This window comes from Mugil cephalus, chromosome 9 (genome assembly GCF_022458985.1).
Source record: "Mugil cephalus isolate CIBA_MC_2020 chromosome 9, CIBA_Mcephalus_1.1, whole genome shotgun sequence".
NCBI lineage: Eukaryota > Metazoa > Chordata > Actinopteri > Mugiliformes > Mugilidae > Mugil > Mugil cephalus.
Genome location: NC_061778.1, coordinates 65,230 through 79,310, shown reverse-complemented (window position 1 = coordinate 79,310; position 14,081 = coordinate 65,230). Strand labels below are relative to the sequence as shown.

Here is a 14,081-nt window from a genome sequence, read left to right as displayed (position 1 = left end):
CACCTTTCATTCATAAATCCACTGTTCACACATGAACGATGAGGTCATCGCTAGTAAAACTGGTCAGAGTTCAGAGAAACCTTTTATTTTCATCATTAGTTCGTCTCCTCCAGATCCAGACACGTCTCATGTCTGTCAAAGTCTTGTTCTCATGTGCAAACAGATTAAATCATGTTGATGAACCAGACGAGTTCTTTTCTCCACGTGCAGAAGGTTTTTCTCCATCTGCTGCGTTGTCTCCTGATAAAACGGCGTCAACGTCCGTCACCGTTAAACGTCACTGAACAACATTAAAAGCTCCTGAAGCCAAACACATAAAACGTGACCAAGCAGCAGCTCGTAGAGTCCAGACCCAGGACGTCCCCCTGTCCCAGGACGTCTCCCTGTCCCACGACGTCCCCCTGTCCCACGACGTCCCCCTGTCCCACGACGTCCCACGGTCCGTCCTCGTCCTCCTCCTCCTCCTCCTCATCATCACCGTGATGAAGAGGACGGCCTGGCTCTGCCCACCCAGCTCCAGCCAGGACCAGTCACATGTCGGACCAGAGGATGGCCCGGCTGCCCTTCTCCACGCTGGCGACGTACGCGCCCGAAGGCGACCAGGACACCGAGTTGATGGCAGAGCTGCAACGAGACCAGAACCAGAACCAGTTTTTGTTGCTGTTGCTCCTTTAAAGCGACGGAAGCAAATACAAAGAGAATAAAACTAATGCACTAGCTGAGGGGGGGTTAGCGTTAGCGTTAGCATCTGAACCTCTGGGGGGACCAGTTCATACTTGTGGTTCCGGTCCAGAGTCCGGTCCACTTTGCCCGTCAGGACGTTCCAGACGTACAGGGCTCCGTCAGCGGAGCCTCCAGCCACGTAGCAGCCGTCGGGACTGAAACACAAACACACGACACATTAAACCTGCTCCGAGCCCCCACAGGGTTCTCGCCCCCGCAGGGTTCTCGCCCCCAGGTCATGGCTCCTCCACAAAGAACCAGTCCAGCTCCGTGGGACCGACCTGTAGGTGACTCGGGTCCAGTCGGCGCCGCACTTGAAGCCTTGAGCACTGAAAACACAAAGTCACAGCCTCATGAGCTTCCACCCGTGAACACCGTCCATATGTTCGAACCCCAGCGACGGCGAATACCTGAACGTCTGTCGCACTGCGTTGGTTCTCAGGTCGATGATTTTCACCACGTCGTCTCTGGAACACGTCAACAGTTCACTACGGTCGTGGTTCAGGTCCAGAGACGTCACGCGACCCAAGAGCTCCAACTCCCGGACGATGCTCTCCGCTCTGAGACGGGGACGGAGAGACGGGGACGGAGGGACGGGGACGGGGGGACAGAGGGACAGAGAGACGGAGGGACGGGGACAGAGGGACAATTAAAAGGATGATTTCATTGTTACAAATAAATCCAAACATGTTTTGTCTTGATCAGTTATTTGTGTTTTAGTTTGAGAACTAAAAATATTATATAATATTACTACTGCTAATAATATTAATTATAATTATTATTATTAATATTAATTATAATGGTAATAATGATAATGTCATATTATTATTATTCATATTATTATTATTATTATTCATATTATTATTATTATTATTATTATTATTTATTATTATTATTATTATTATTATTATTATTTATTATTATTGTTATTATTATTATTCATATTATTATTATTATTATTATTATTATTATTGTTATTATTATTATTCATATTATTATTATTATTATTGTTGTTGTTTTTATTATTATTATTGTTATTGTTTTTGTTATTATATGGTTGAAAAATCACCTGATGTCCCAGAAGCGAACTTTCTTGTCAAAGTGTCCACTCATGACGCACTGTTCTGTGCAGACGATGTCATTACAACTGGAGCCAGCGAAGACTGTCTTCATACCTGGACATGGGAGGACAGATGAGGACATGGGAAGACATGGGAGGACGTGTCCAGAGGACGGGGGGGGACAGGGGGACAACCTACAGACTTTGCTGCGAAGGTCCCAGAGCTTCAGGGTCCGGTCGTAGCTGCCGGAGACGATGCGAGTGTTGTCCAACAGGAAGCGAGCGGACAGGACCTTCCCACTGTGTCCTGTCAGGGTGTGCTGGAGGACACGAGGACACGAGGACACGAGGACAGCCGTCCCCTTAGCATTAGCACACTAGCACATTAGCACATTAGCATGAGCCTGTCGGGGTCCTGAGCTCAGACTCACCCTCAGCCTGAAGTCGTCCACCGTCCAGATACGACTGGCAAAGTCATTAGAGGAGGCGAGGAGGAAGGAGCCCTGGAGGAGGAGGAGGAGGCCGTTAGAGGAGGAGGAGGAGACGTTTAGAGGAGGAGGAGGAGACCGTTAGAGGAGGAGGAGGAGACGTTTAGAGGAGGAGGAGGAGGAGGAGGAGGAGACGTTTAGAGGAGGAGGAGGAGACGTTTAGAGGAGGAGGAGGAGGAGGAGACCGTTAGAGGAGGAGGAGGAGACCGTTAGAGGAGGAGGAGGAGACCGTTAGAGGAGGAGGAGGAGGAGGAGGAGGAGGAGGAGAACTAAAGGAACTAACTGTTGGGAGGAAGTCGATGGGTGATCCGTTGGGTAGGTAGGGGCTTAGGTCACGACGGACTAACAAGCACACAGCAACAGAGGACACAGCACACACACAGAGGAGGAACACAGAACACACAGGAGAGCACACCACTAACAGAGGACAACACACACACAGCAGAGCAGAGAGACCTAGAGAAACACACAAGACACACACTCACAGGAGAGGAGCAGCACACTTAGACAGGAGGACAGCACACACACACACAGACACCACAGGACACACAAGACACCACACACACACACACGGACACACCACACACACACCAGCTCACACACGAGACACACACACACACACACAGAGACACACACACACACACACACAGAGACACACACACACAGACACACACACACACACACACAGAGACACACAGAGACACACACACACACACAGAGACACACACAGACACACACACACACACAGAGACACACACAGAGACACACACACACACACACAGAGACACACACAGACACACACACAGAGACACACACAGACAGAGACACACACACACACACACACACACACACACACACACACAACACACACAAACACACACAAACACACACACACACACACACACACACACACAGAGTTTAATGGAGCTTTGCTCTAAACTCTACTTCCTGACTACGTCCTTGTCCCAGTTTACATGCAGCGGAGAAAATCTAATAACTGTTCTCCTCCTCCACACTAGGGGGCGACACGTGTCTTTTCAGCGGGTTAATACCACGTTAATACGGCCCGATTTCTGGTTGATCTATTACGTGATGTAATAAACTAGAGTCGTTCATGTGTCAGACATTTAAATAACAACCAGACGGATAATAGAACATTTTTAATCTTATACGTAATGTTTGTGTTATTTCTGGTGCAGGTAAGATCTACAGGTAAAGCTCCGTTTCTCTTCTTCTTCTGTGATCGGCTTCTTGGACGTGTTTGTTCCGGGGTCACGAACCCAGCGCAGCGGTGGTGGAGCATGAACACACACATCATCCGATGAAAACTCAGATTCAATCTCATTATCTGTGCGTCTCAATAATAATGAGACTCTGACTTTAATCGTAGTAACGTGTTCACATGAACTTAAGTTCTGCTGTTAGAGTCCGTGCATGTAAACGCACTGACTGACCTGGTCTCTGGGTCGAGACCACAGGACCTGGTCTCTGGGTCGAGACCAGACCATGATGAAGGTCTCAGGTTGAAAACTAGAGATCAGCTCCCTCCTCCTCCTCCTCCTCCTCCTCCTCCTGATGCTCCTGCTGATTGGTTGTGTTGGATGTCAACCATCAGAGTCAATAGGACCTCACTACAGACCCTGTGATGTCACTTCCTGTTTGTCAGCAGCTGCTTGGACCACCACTGCATCACTAGAGCATGATGGGAGAAGACAGCAAGGGCTGCTGGGAGCTGGAGGCCAACAGGAGGGGATTGTGGGTAATCAGACCTTTTACTGTTCATCACTGACCTTCATCCCCTTGGTCTGGACCTGGTCTGGACCTGGTCTGGTTTAAGAACCTGGACCTGGTCTGGACCTGGTCTGGTTTAAGAATCTGGACCTGGTCTGGTTTAAGAACCTGGACCTGGTCTGGACCTGGTCTGGTTTAAGAACCTGGACCTGGTCTGGTTTAAGAACCTGACCCAGGTCCATGAAGACTGAGACCCAGGACTAAACAACATGAGACACTTAATTTATCATTTAATGGACTCGTTCCTCTTTTAATTCATTAATGTTCCTGGTCCGGTCCACTTTAGATCCACCTGGTCTGAATGTGTCCCCTGGTCTACATGGTCTCAGTGAACCCGGACTCACCAGCGATGACCTCCCACAGCTTCACCCTGCGGTCCATCCCTCCTGTTGCTAGGAGACGGGAGCCGGGGCTGAACTTCACAGCGTTGACCTCCCCATCATGAGCTTCCTGGACCAGGGACACGGGGTTACTGGTTCTCGTCCCAGACCACATGGAGCTGAACATGTCTCTGGTTTATTAAAGAACTGGGACGAGATACTTACGAAGACGTGGAGCGCTGTGGACGGGACTCGGACCTCGGCACAGGGTCCTGACGGCGTCTCGCTGGCCTCCGGAGACGAGCTGAAAGAGTTGTTGGCTCGACGCCTGCTGGGGGACAGGGACGCTTTAGAAACCAGAGCCTGGGACCAGAGACCAGGACGTCCCTGAAACCTGGAGACAGAGTGGAAAGACAGACGGGGACTTGTCCACAGTGACTTACCCAAATATGTTGGAGATGGAGTCCAGTAGACCCCCGGGAGGAGGCTGGGACACTTTCTTACTGCACAAACAAACAGAAGACAATTAATCGTCCTCACCACACACGTCCACTCTCTGTCCATCTCTGGACATCTGGTCCATGATCCACCACACAGACCCCTCCCCGCCCCTCTAACGAACCCTGTCCCCCGTCCCACCTGGGGGTCCTGCTGAGTGGCCGGCTGGGGGACGTCTCTCCTCCACCTTTGCCTCCGTCCTCCGCTAGAACCTCGATGTCATCGTCACTGAGAAGAGACGACAGAAACGAATCAGGAGACGACTCATTAACTAGTAAATAACTGCAGATATTTAACAGGTACAACATGATGATTAGGAGACAGGTGACATCATTAACATGTATTTATGTGTGTAATCAGACAGGTGACATCATTAACATGTATTTATGTGTGTAATCAGACAGGTGACCAGGTGACCAGGTGACGTGTACTGACGGGTCGAGTGGTAGCGGCTCTTTAGCAGCGTCCGCTAGCTCCTTCTGCAGTTTGGCCTGTCTGCGCCTGGAACATAACCAACCAATCAGAGGTGAGTTTGAGGGTGTCTGAGGCCCCGCCCCCCCCTGTCCATCCAGGTGAGCGTTTACCTGGTGTCCTTCTCGTTCTCGGCGTTGAGCTTGTTGGCCTCCTGAGCTTTCTCAGCCATCCAGCGGGACACCAGCTCCTGGTTGTCCTCTGTGGTTTTCCTCAGCTTCTCCTCCAGAGCAGAGAACGTGATCTGGAGGGCGTCGTACTCGTCCTTCAGCGTCTGGTTCGCTCTTTCCAGGTCCTGATGGCGCAGAAAACATTTACTGGCATCACTCACATCTCTCTACTCCCAGTCTCAGACACGGTGACGAAGGTCTCAGGTTGAAAACTAGAGATCAGCTCCCTCCTCCTCCTCCTCCTCCTCCTGATGCTCCTGATGCTGATTGGTTGTGTTGGATGTCAACCATCAGAGTCAATAGGACCTCACTACAGACCCTGTGATGTCACTTCCTGTTTGTCAGCAGCTGCTTGGACCACCACTGCATCACTAGAGCATGATGGGAGAAGACAGCAAGGGCTGCTGGGAGCTGGAGGCCAACAGGAGGGGATTGTGGGTAATCAGACCTTTTACTGTTCATCACTGACCTTCATCCCCTTGGTCTGGACCTGGTCTGGACCTGGTCTGGTTTAAGAACCTGGACCTGGTCTGGACCTGGTCTGGTTTAAGAACCTGGACCTGGTCTGGACCTGGTCTGGTTTAAGAACCTGGACCTGGTCTGGTTTAAGAACCTGGACCAGGTACATGAAGACTGAGACCCAGGACTAAACAACATGAGACACTTAATTTATCATTTAATTGACTTATTCCTCTTTTAATTTAACACAATCAGTCTTTTAGTCTGGTGGAGGAGATGTTAGTCTGGTGGAGGAGGAGATGTTAGTCTGGTGGAGGAGATGTTAGTCTGGTGGAGGAGATGTTAGTCTGGTGATGGAGGAGATGTTAGTCTGGAGGAGGAGATGTTAGTCTGAGGAGGGATGTTAGTCTGGTGATGGAGGAGATGTTAGTCTGGAGGAGGAGATGTTAGTCTGGTGGAGGAGATGTTAGTCTGGAGGAGGAGATGTTAGTCTGGTGATGGAGGAGATGTTAGTCTGGTGATGGAGGAGATGTTAGTCTGGTGGAGGAGATGTTAGTCTGGTGGAGAAGAAGATGTTAGTCTGGTGATGGAGGAGATGTTAGTCTGGTGGAGGAGATGTTAGTCTGGTGGAGAAGAAGATGTTAGTCTGGTGGAGGAGGAGATGTTAGTCTGGTGGAGAGATGTTAGTCTGTGGAGGAGGAGTTGTGTATGTCTGGGGGAGATGTTAGTCTGGTGAGGAGGAGATGTTAGTCTGGTGGAGGAGGAGATGTTAGTCTGGTGAGGAGGAGATGTTAGTCTGGTGGAGGAGAGATGTTAGTCTGGGAGGAGGAGATTAGTTAGTCTGGTGGAGGAGGAGATGTTAGTCTGGGAGAATGTAGTCTGGTGAGAGAATGTTAGTCTGGTGGAGGAGATGTTAGTCTGGTGGAGGAGATGTTAGTCTGGTGGAGGAGGAGATGTTAGTCTGGTGGAGGAGATGTTAGTCTGGTGGAGGATGTAGGGGAGAATGTTAGTCGGTGGATGTATGAGGAGGGGAGATTTAGTCTGGGGAGGAGATGTTAGTCTGGAGGAGGAGATGTTAGTCTGGTGGAGGAGAGATGTTAGTCTGGGGAGGAGAGATGTTAGTCTGGTGAGAGGATGATGGAGGAGATGTTAGTCTGGTGGTGGGGAGATGTTAGTCTGGAGAAGATGTAGTCTGGTGGAGAGAGATGTTAGTCTGGTGGAGGAGGAGATGTTAGTCTGTAGGAGAGATGTTAGTCTGGTGGAGAAGATGTTAGTCTGGTGGAGAGAGAGTTGTGATTTAGTCTGGTGGAGATTAGTCTGGTCAGAGAATGTTAGTCTGGTGGAGGAAGATTTAGTCGTGAAGAGTATACTGATGGGTGTATAGAGAGGCAACATTCTGATAACAAGAACATTGAATTATGAAACTGTAAGACCTTATTCCATTATTATCGGTAGGCGTCTCGATACACAGCGCACTTATTGGTCAGCAATTGTTTCTATCCTGTCTCCAGTTTGTTTTAGTGGCTGAAATCAGAACTCTAAACTAGAGGAAAGGGTTAGGAACCGTGAGACATCAGGACAAATGGAAAGATAAAGAGACAACATGATGTCAGAATCCTCAGTGTCCTCTCTAGAGGCGTCTCATGATCCAGGTCCCGTCCCTGGTCTCATCTTTAAATTAGGGGGAAATTGGCTTTTTTATATCTGATATTGTCCAACTCGTTATTTCTGGTCCCAATATGTTCAGCTTCAGACCAAAACTACCCTGTTTTCCTGTTATGGAGGTTATGGACACGGAAACCTGATCTTATTACTGGATGCATTCAGAAATACAACATGGCTTCCATGTGTAAACATTCTGCACCTTTACAGGACACAGGAAATAATCCCAAACCAGAAACATAACTTCAGTCTGGCACCGGAGGAGCTAGCTGGTTAGCCACCGCTAGCCACCCACTTATTGTTGTTTTAATACGTCATCACACGCGCTCCGGTAAACGTTTCATGCTGCATTCATGGAGGCTCGGAAATGTTGAAGCCTTGAACAGTGACAAAACCCGATACTGATATTTCCAGATATTCGATGTTTTTGTTAAAATCGGCCGATACTAGCGGACATCCCTGTTATAAATTCAAGTTCACGTCTGGATCAACAGACCCAGGCGTCTGGAGACGTCTCCTGATTCACTGCTCCCCTGACGTCCCCCCACCTCGTCCCTCAGAAGGTCTGGACTGTAAACCAGGTGTGAGGGTCCAGGTCTTACCTGCAGGTAATTCCTCAGATCCCGACAGTCTCCCTCCAGACTGGTGATCTGCTGCTGGTACTCCAACATCCTGAGGACACATGAAAACCCATCAGTGATGAGCTGGTGCAGGAGGACCAGGGGGACCAGGGGGACCAGGGGGACGTACTGACCTGGCCTCGTTGCTCTGGATCTCCTTGTCTTTCTGTTGGATCAGGTTGTTCAGCTCGATCACACTCTGAGCGAGCTGAGGAACAAAAAGGAGGGAGTTGATGTCAGCGCTGGAGACACGAGGTACGAGCTCCTCTCCCCACATTAACTCTGAGAGAAACATTTATTGGACTGGATCCAGTCCACTCTAGAGGACAAGGAAGACAATGGGAGGGACTGACTCCAGGACATTTAACATCCGAGAGAAACGTTCCTACAGGGGACAACCCGGAGGACACAGACCTCTCCTCGTTTCTTGTGAAGCTCCGTCAGCTCCTCCTGATGTTTGATCCTCATCTGGGACATTTCCTGCTGAAGGACGTCACTGCGACTGGAGTCCACCGGGCTGGGGGACAGAGAACAGGGGACATGACAGAGGACATGACAGAGGACATGTGGGACTCCGCTGCAGGTAGAGGTGTCTGGAGGACAGTACGTCCTCCCCTGTGGACATCTCACCTGGCCTCATGTCCTCTTTGGACGTCATATTTGTCTGTCTGGTACCTCTCTGAGAGGACAGTCTGTAGGTCAGACTTCTCCAGCAGACGGTTATCTGAAAGACACAGGTCTATGTTAGACACGATGCCTGAGAGACAAGTGTCCTCAGACATCCGTCATTAGAATGTGTCCTCACACTGGTGGACAATCTCCTCGAAGGCTTGTCTCTGCACTCGGTCTCTGAGCTTCAGCTGCTCCGAGACATGTCTCTTCCACGTGGACTCCACTCGACGCTCCGCCATCCCCACCTGAGACAAACAGGGGACAGGGTCAAAGAGACAGATTGACATTATGTCCTCTAGTCCAAACGTCTTCTCTAGCAGGGGAGTTCACCTTGAGGACACTATGAGAGACAGGGTCTGAATACGGTTAAATTAAGGGTTAATTAAAGGTTTAAAGGGGAAATTAAACCTACACGTCCTGGTCCTCGTCAATTATACCTGAAATCAAACATTTAAGAAGTCGTTTTTGGTCATTTCCACTGGCTCAACCGCTAGGATGCTGGATCCCTACTGGATCCCTGCCTGCTGGATCCCTACTGGATCCCTACTGGATCCCTCCCCGCTGGATCCCTACTGGATCCCTGCCTGCTGGATCCCTACTGGATCCCTGCCTGCTGGATCCCTACTGGATCCCTGCCTGCTGGATCCCCGCTGGATCCCTGCCTGCTGGATCCCTGCCTGCTGGATCCCTCCCTGCTGGATCCCTGCTGGATCCCTCCCTGCTGGATCCCTGCTGGATCCCTCCCTGCTGGATCCCTCCCTGCTGGATCCCTCCCTGCTGGATCCCTCCCTGCTGGATCCCTGCTGGATCCCTCCCTACTAGATCCCTACTAGATCCCTGCTGGATCCCTCCCTACTAGATCCCTGCTGGATCCCTCCCTACTAGATCCCTGCTGGATCCCTCCCTACTAGATCCCTACTAGATCCCTGCTGGATCCCTCCCTGCTGGATCCCTCCCTACTAGATCCCTCCCTACTAGATCCCTGCTGGATCCCTGCTGGATCCCTCCCTGCTGGATCCCTCCCTACTAGATCCCTGCTGGATCCCTTCCTACTAGATCCCTACTAGATCCCTGCTGGATCCCTGCTGGATCCCTCCCTACTAGATCCCTCTGAACATGATAGAGGATGAATCTAAAGCTAAAGCAGTGGTCACATCTAATACTGAGGTAATTAACCAGGGGCGACAGTGTGAGTGAATGAATAATTCATTCAATTGTTAAGTGCTTTGAGTGTCTATATAAAACCACAACAGTATTATGATGATACAGTCTCTGGACACACGCAGTAACAGCATTTAATGGTCAACAAGCCTGTAGTTCACCATTAATGTTGTTGTTATGAGACGTATTTGTCTCCAGACCAACCATGAGGGTTGTGCCGACCTCGTGGCCTGAGAGAGGAAGTGGTTTGGACAGAAGAAGGTGTTGTTTGTCTCAGATCTGCTCGCTAGTATCCTGCGCTTCCAGATGACGTCAACCACATGTTCGTTCGGCTCCGACTGTGACATCGGTTTGTCATTAGACAACACGACTTTCATTTACTTTTCACTAAATGTTTAGAAGAGATAACTCGATAAAGTTTTTTTATTTATAATTTTCCACAAAACACAAAAAATAAGCTTTACGGATATCGGCACATTATTCATAAAAATAAAGTTTTAAAAGTCAACATAATTTGCGTTCAAAGGATTTAAGAAGTTTTATCCTGAAAAAAGATTAAATAAAAATAAAGCTTTTATCAATGTGTCCAAAAATAAAAGGACAACACAAAAACCAAAAGTTGCTCTGCCTCGATAGCAGCGTCTGACTGATAACTTCTCTTCTGCTTCTTCCTGTTTTCCAAACAAGTAGAAGTCGCTACATCAACATCCCCCGCGTTGTGACGTCATCTGGAAGCGCCAGATACTCTGGGCGAGCAGATCTGGGACTGACGGTGGTGGTGTCCTTCTGCTGGGCCATTTAATCCACCGTCTGTCCTCTACTGTCCCCATCAATACTTTCACTGAAAGGCGTCTGACCAGACCAGACACTGCAATGCCCCGTTAGCAGCAGCTAAGCTAAGCTAGCTGGAAGCACAGGTTAAAACTATGTGTTGCTGATGTTCTGTGTGGCAGATCCAGGATCTTCGTCCAGCTCTGACTCCATCTACCTCTTTGGGAATCACAAACCCCATGACGTCACAGTACGTAAAGATGGCGGCGCCCATGATATAAACACATAACAACGTTCCTCCTTATGTGCTAACATTTGTCAGTGGTGTTATATATTGTTGATAAGAACAAAACCCCGTCTATAAAAATGTGTTTGCTTGATTGAGTGATTTCTTTCCCCTTTAAATAGAGCTTAAATAGAGGTTTATATTACGGTAAATAAGGGTTTGAATAAAGTTTTGAATTAAGTTTAAGTACAGTTTAAATAAAGGTTTAGATTAAATTTAAATAAAGTCAAATAAAGGTTTGAATAAAGTTTAAATTAAGTTTAAATAGAGTTTAAATTAAGGTTTGAGTGTGCCACTGAGACGTTTAAATGTCTGCTAGCTCCTGTTAGCATCCAAAGCTAACGCGGAGCCTCCATTTTGACGCGGTGTCGGTATCACGGACACGTTAAGCGACCGGAGCGCAACCACGTCTTTTCTACGGGGCTCCACCGGGTCTCCGGTGGCCGCTTCCCCGGGCGGATAGCTATTCGTCCCGGACAGATTCAGGCGGCAGCTCCGGAGTCACAGCCCCGTGACTCGACATGTTAGGATGCTAACACCTAGCGCTAAAGCGTCATTAAATCCGAACTCACACCATCTACCGGGACCGGGGCGGCGGCTCGGCTCCTCTAGCTGCTCCCCAGAGACCTCCGCGCGGTCGCTTCACGAATGTGAGAACTGAACCGTTCCGTTTCTCTCGTTTCTCCCGTTAACCGACATCAGCTTCTTCCGCTGCCTCGCACCAACTCTGCGCCATTTTGGCTCCGCGAATCACTTCCGGGATGGTCGCAAGGTGATGACGTATGACTTAAATAGTTTTGTTTTGGTACGATTTTTATTGATAATCAGTGAAGACAATAAATGAACGGTTAGGGTTAGGGTTAGGGTTTCTTTTTAATATTTTGTATTGAATATAAGATAAGATAAGATAAAGTTTTATGTGTCACACACAGTTCTACATGGTACAATGTACAATGAAATGTATTGTTATATCTGAAACCAGTTGTAAAAAAACAAACAAAAAAAAAAACAGCACAAGAACAGTAATGACAATAATAGTTACACATAGCACACAGGGTAACCATATAAGTATACAGTGGTGGAAAAACGTTATCAGACACCCCATGCATTTGTGGAATATTGCATTAAGAACAGGTTTGGTAATTCTGGTGGGGCCATAATGCAATCAAGAAATACCACAATCGACACCATCACAACAAAAACACAGTAGCAAGCGAGAGAGGGACCACAGCACCTGACAACAAACAGGTGACGGCAAAATTGCAGCTGAATTATGCCATCACACAAACAATGCTAAACTCGCGAAATATCTCATTGTAGCAGTAACACCAACAAATGGCAGTGTTCAAGATCTTGCTAGATCAAAAACTCAAGAAACTATAACGTGACAACAATAAAAACACAATGCAGAGCTCATAGCATGAACTGCCAAACCCAGCACACAGCAATCAATGCACAAAGTCACCACACACAATATACCACAGGCACAGGTGGACCACTCCACACACCGCCAGTTATGCATTACACAAATTCCACTATGAAACAAACAATATGTAAACTGCATTATCAATTTCATTTAGATTAAAATAAATTAGACTCACCAAGCGGCTTTTTGACGAGCTCCCTGGTTGAGTTTTCCACTTAAACCACTCCTGGTTGAATGACCTAGTTTTATCTTTTCTGTCTTGAGAAATGATTAAATCTTCAGGTCATTGTGCTCCCAAACCTTTGATCTTCAACTTCTACTCAAGTGGTTAAGTCCTTAATGTAATGAATGAATGAAACGTGAACTAGCTATGTTGTTAGCCAAGCTAGCAAGAACTGATTGGGGACAAAGTTTGTTATTTATTAATTTATGCATGTAAACATTTTTGACACTAGGAAATTTATAAAAGCTGATAATCCTCCCCTGCACAGCAGTGCCCTCTGGTGGGGCCGTAGTACCAGCACCTAATCCAGACACCATTGATTAAGAATCATTCTTAGGTTTTCAAGTGCAGTTTCTTTTCGTGCAGTCACAGACAAAATACTAAACAAATCCTAAAACACCCATTATATAAAGCCAGTACATCAGAAAGTTCTAGACCAAAATGTCGAAAACAAGGAACCTAATGCAGGAAAAACACCTGAAGATCCAGGTTCTCAGCCAGGAAGGCCCAGCTGCCTCCAGATCACCAGGAAGTACAGATTCATCCTTCATCAGCTGGATCCACTCTGCAGAAATACAGACGAAACAACAGCTGGAAGACAAACCAACATCTGGGCATCCAAGGGTTTCTACGGCAACCAATGACCTCATCCTGATCCACATGTGCAGAAAACCAGCCAATGACATCACAGGAGCTCCAGCAGCAGTGGTCAAACCAAACTGGTGTCCAGTGTTCCAGCCTCACTGTACGTGGTGGACGTTTAGATCATGGCTTAAGGTCCTACAAGGCTGTGAAGAAGCCCCTGATCAATGAGAGACGGAGCTTAGCCCCAAGAACACAAGGACTGGACAGTCAGGACCTGGAAGAAGATTCTGTGGTCAGATGAGTCCAGTTTCCAGCTTTATCTTCCTCCTGCTAATGTTCTGCTACGCAGAAGGCCAGGCCAAGCATCATCTCCAGCATGGACAGTAGCTACTGTCAGACATGGTGGAGGCAGCATCAGGCTTTGATGCATGATGTCACTGTCTGTCATCACACATTCAGCTCGTTCTCCAAACCCACATGGTCCTTTCTGGGGAACATGGAGCCACGATTAGAGCTCAGGAAGACTAAATACTAATTTGATGATGTGGTGGTTTATGTACTTTTTGTTCAGGATTGAACACATTCTTTGTTATTGTTCACTTTGATACCAACAATTTTGAGAACTGACACATTGAAATGGTCAAGAATTTAGTTTTGTTAGTTATAAATATATTTTGTACTTGCTTGCATCTGAT

General features: G+C 47.9%; 1 protein-coding gene and 2 non-coding genes across 3 annotated transcripts; all 3 read right to left on the bottom strand.

Annotated features, from left to right (window-relative positions):
• Positions 1-63: 63 nt before the first annotated feature.
• On the bottom strand, positions 64-11,917 carry atg16l1 (ATG16 autophagy related 16-like 1 (S. cerevisiae)). The gene is given in 22 exon segments (XM_047594643.1): positions 64-624; positions 777-878; positions 1,005-1,052; positions 1,134-1,283; positions 1,793-1,898; positions 1,983-2,103; positions 2,215-2,286; positions 2,555-2,574; positions 3,442-3,461; positions 3,911-3,940; positions 4,403-4,512; positions 4,608-4,713; positions 4,826-4,885; positions 5,022-5,108; positions 5,316-5,381; positions 5,465-5,646; positions 8,245-8,314; positions 8,397-8,470; positions 8,677-8,779; positions 8,893-8,986; positions 9,068-9,179; positions 11,727-11,917. Coding segments are annotated over 22 exon segments (1,830 nt in total). The 5' UTR covers positions 11,730-11,917; the 3' UTR covers positions 64-530.
• Positions 3,786-4,062, bottom strand: LOC125014234. The gene has a single exon (XR_007113489.1). It is a non-coding gene; the product is annotated as a small Cajal body-specific RNA 6 (non-coding RNA).
• LOC125014232 lies at positions 5,718-5,991 on the bottom strand. Its single transcript, XR_007113487.1, has one exon. It is a non-coding gene; the product is annotated as a small Cajal body-specific RNA 6 (non-coding RNA).
• Positions 11,918-14,081: the final 2,164 nt, after the last annotated feature.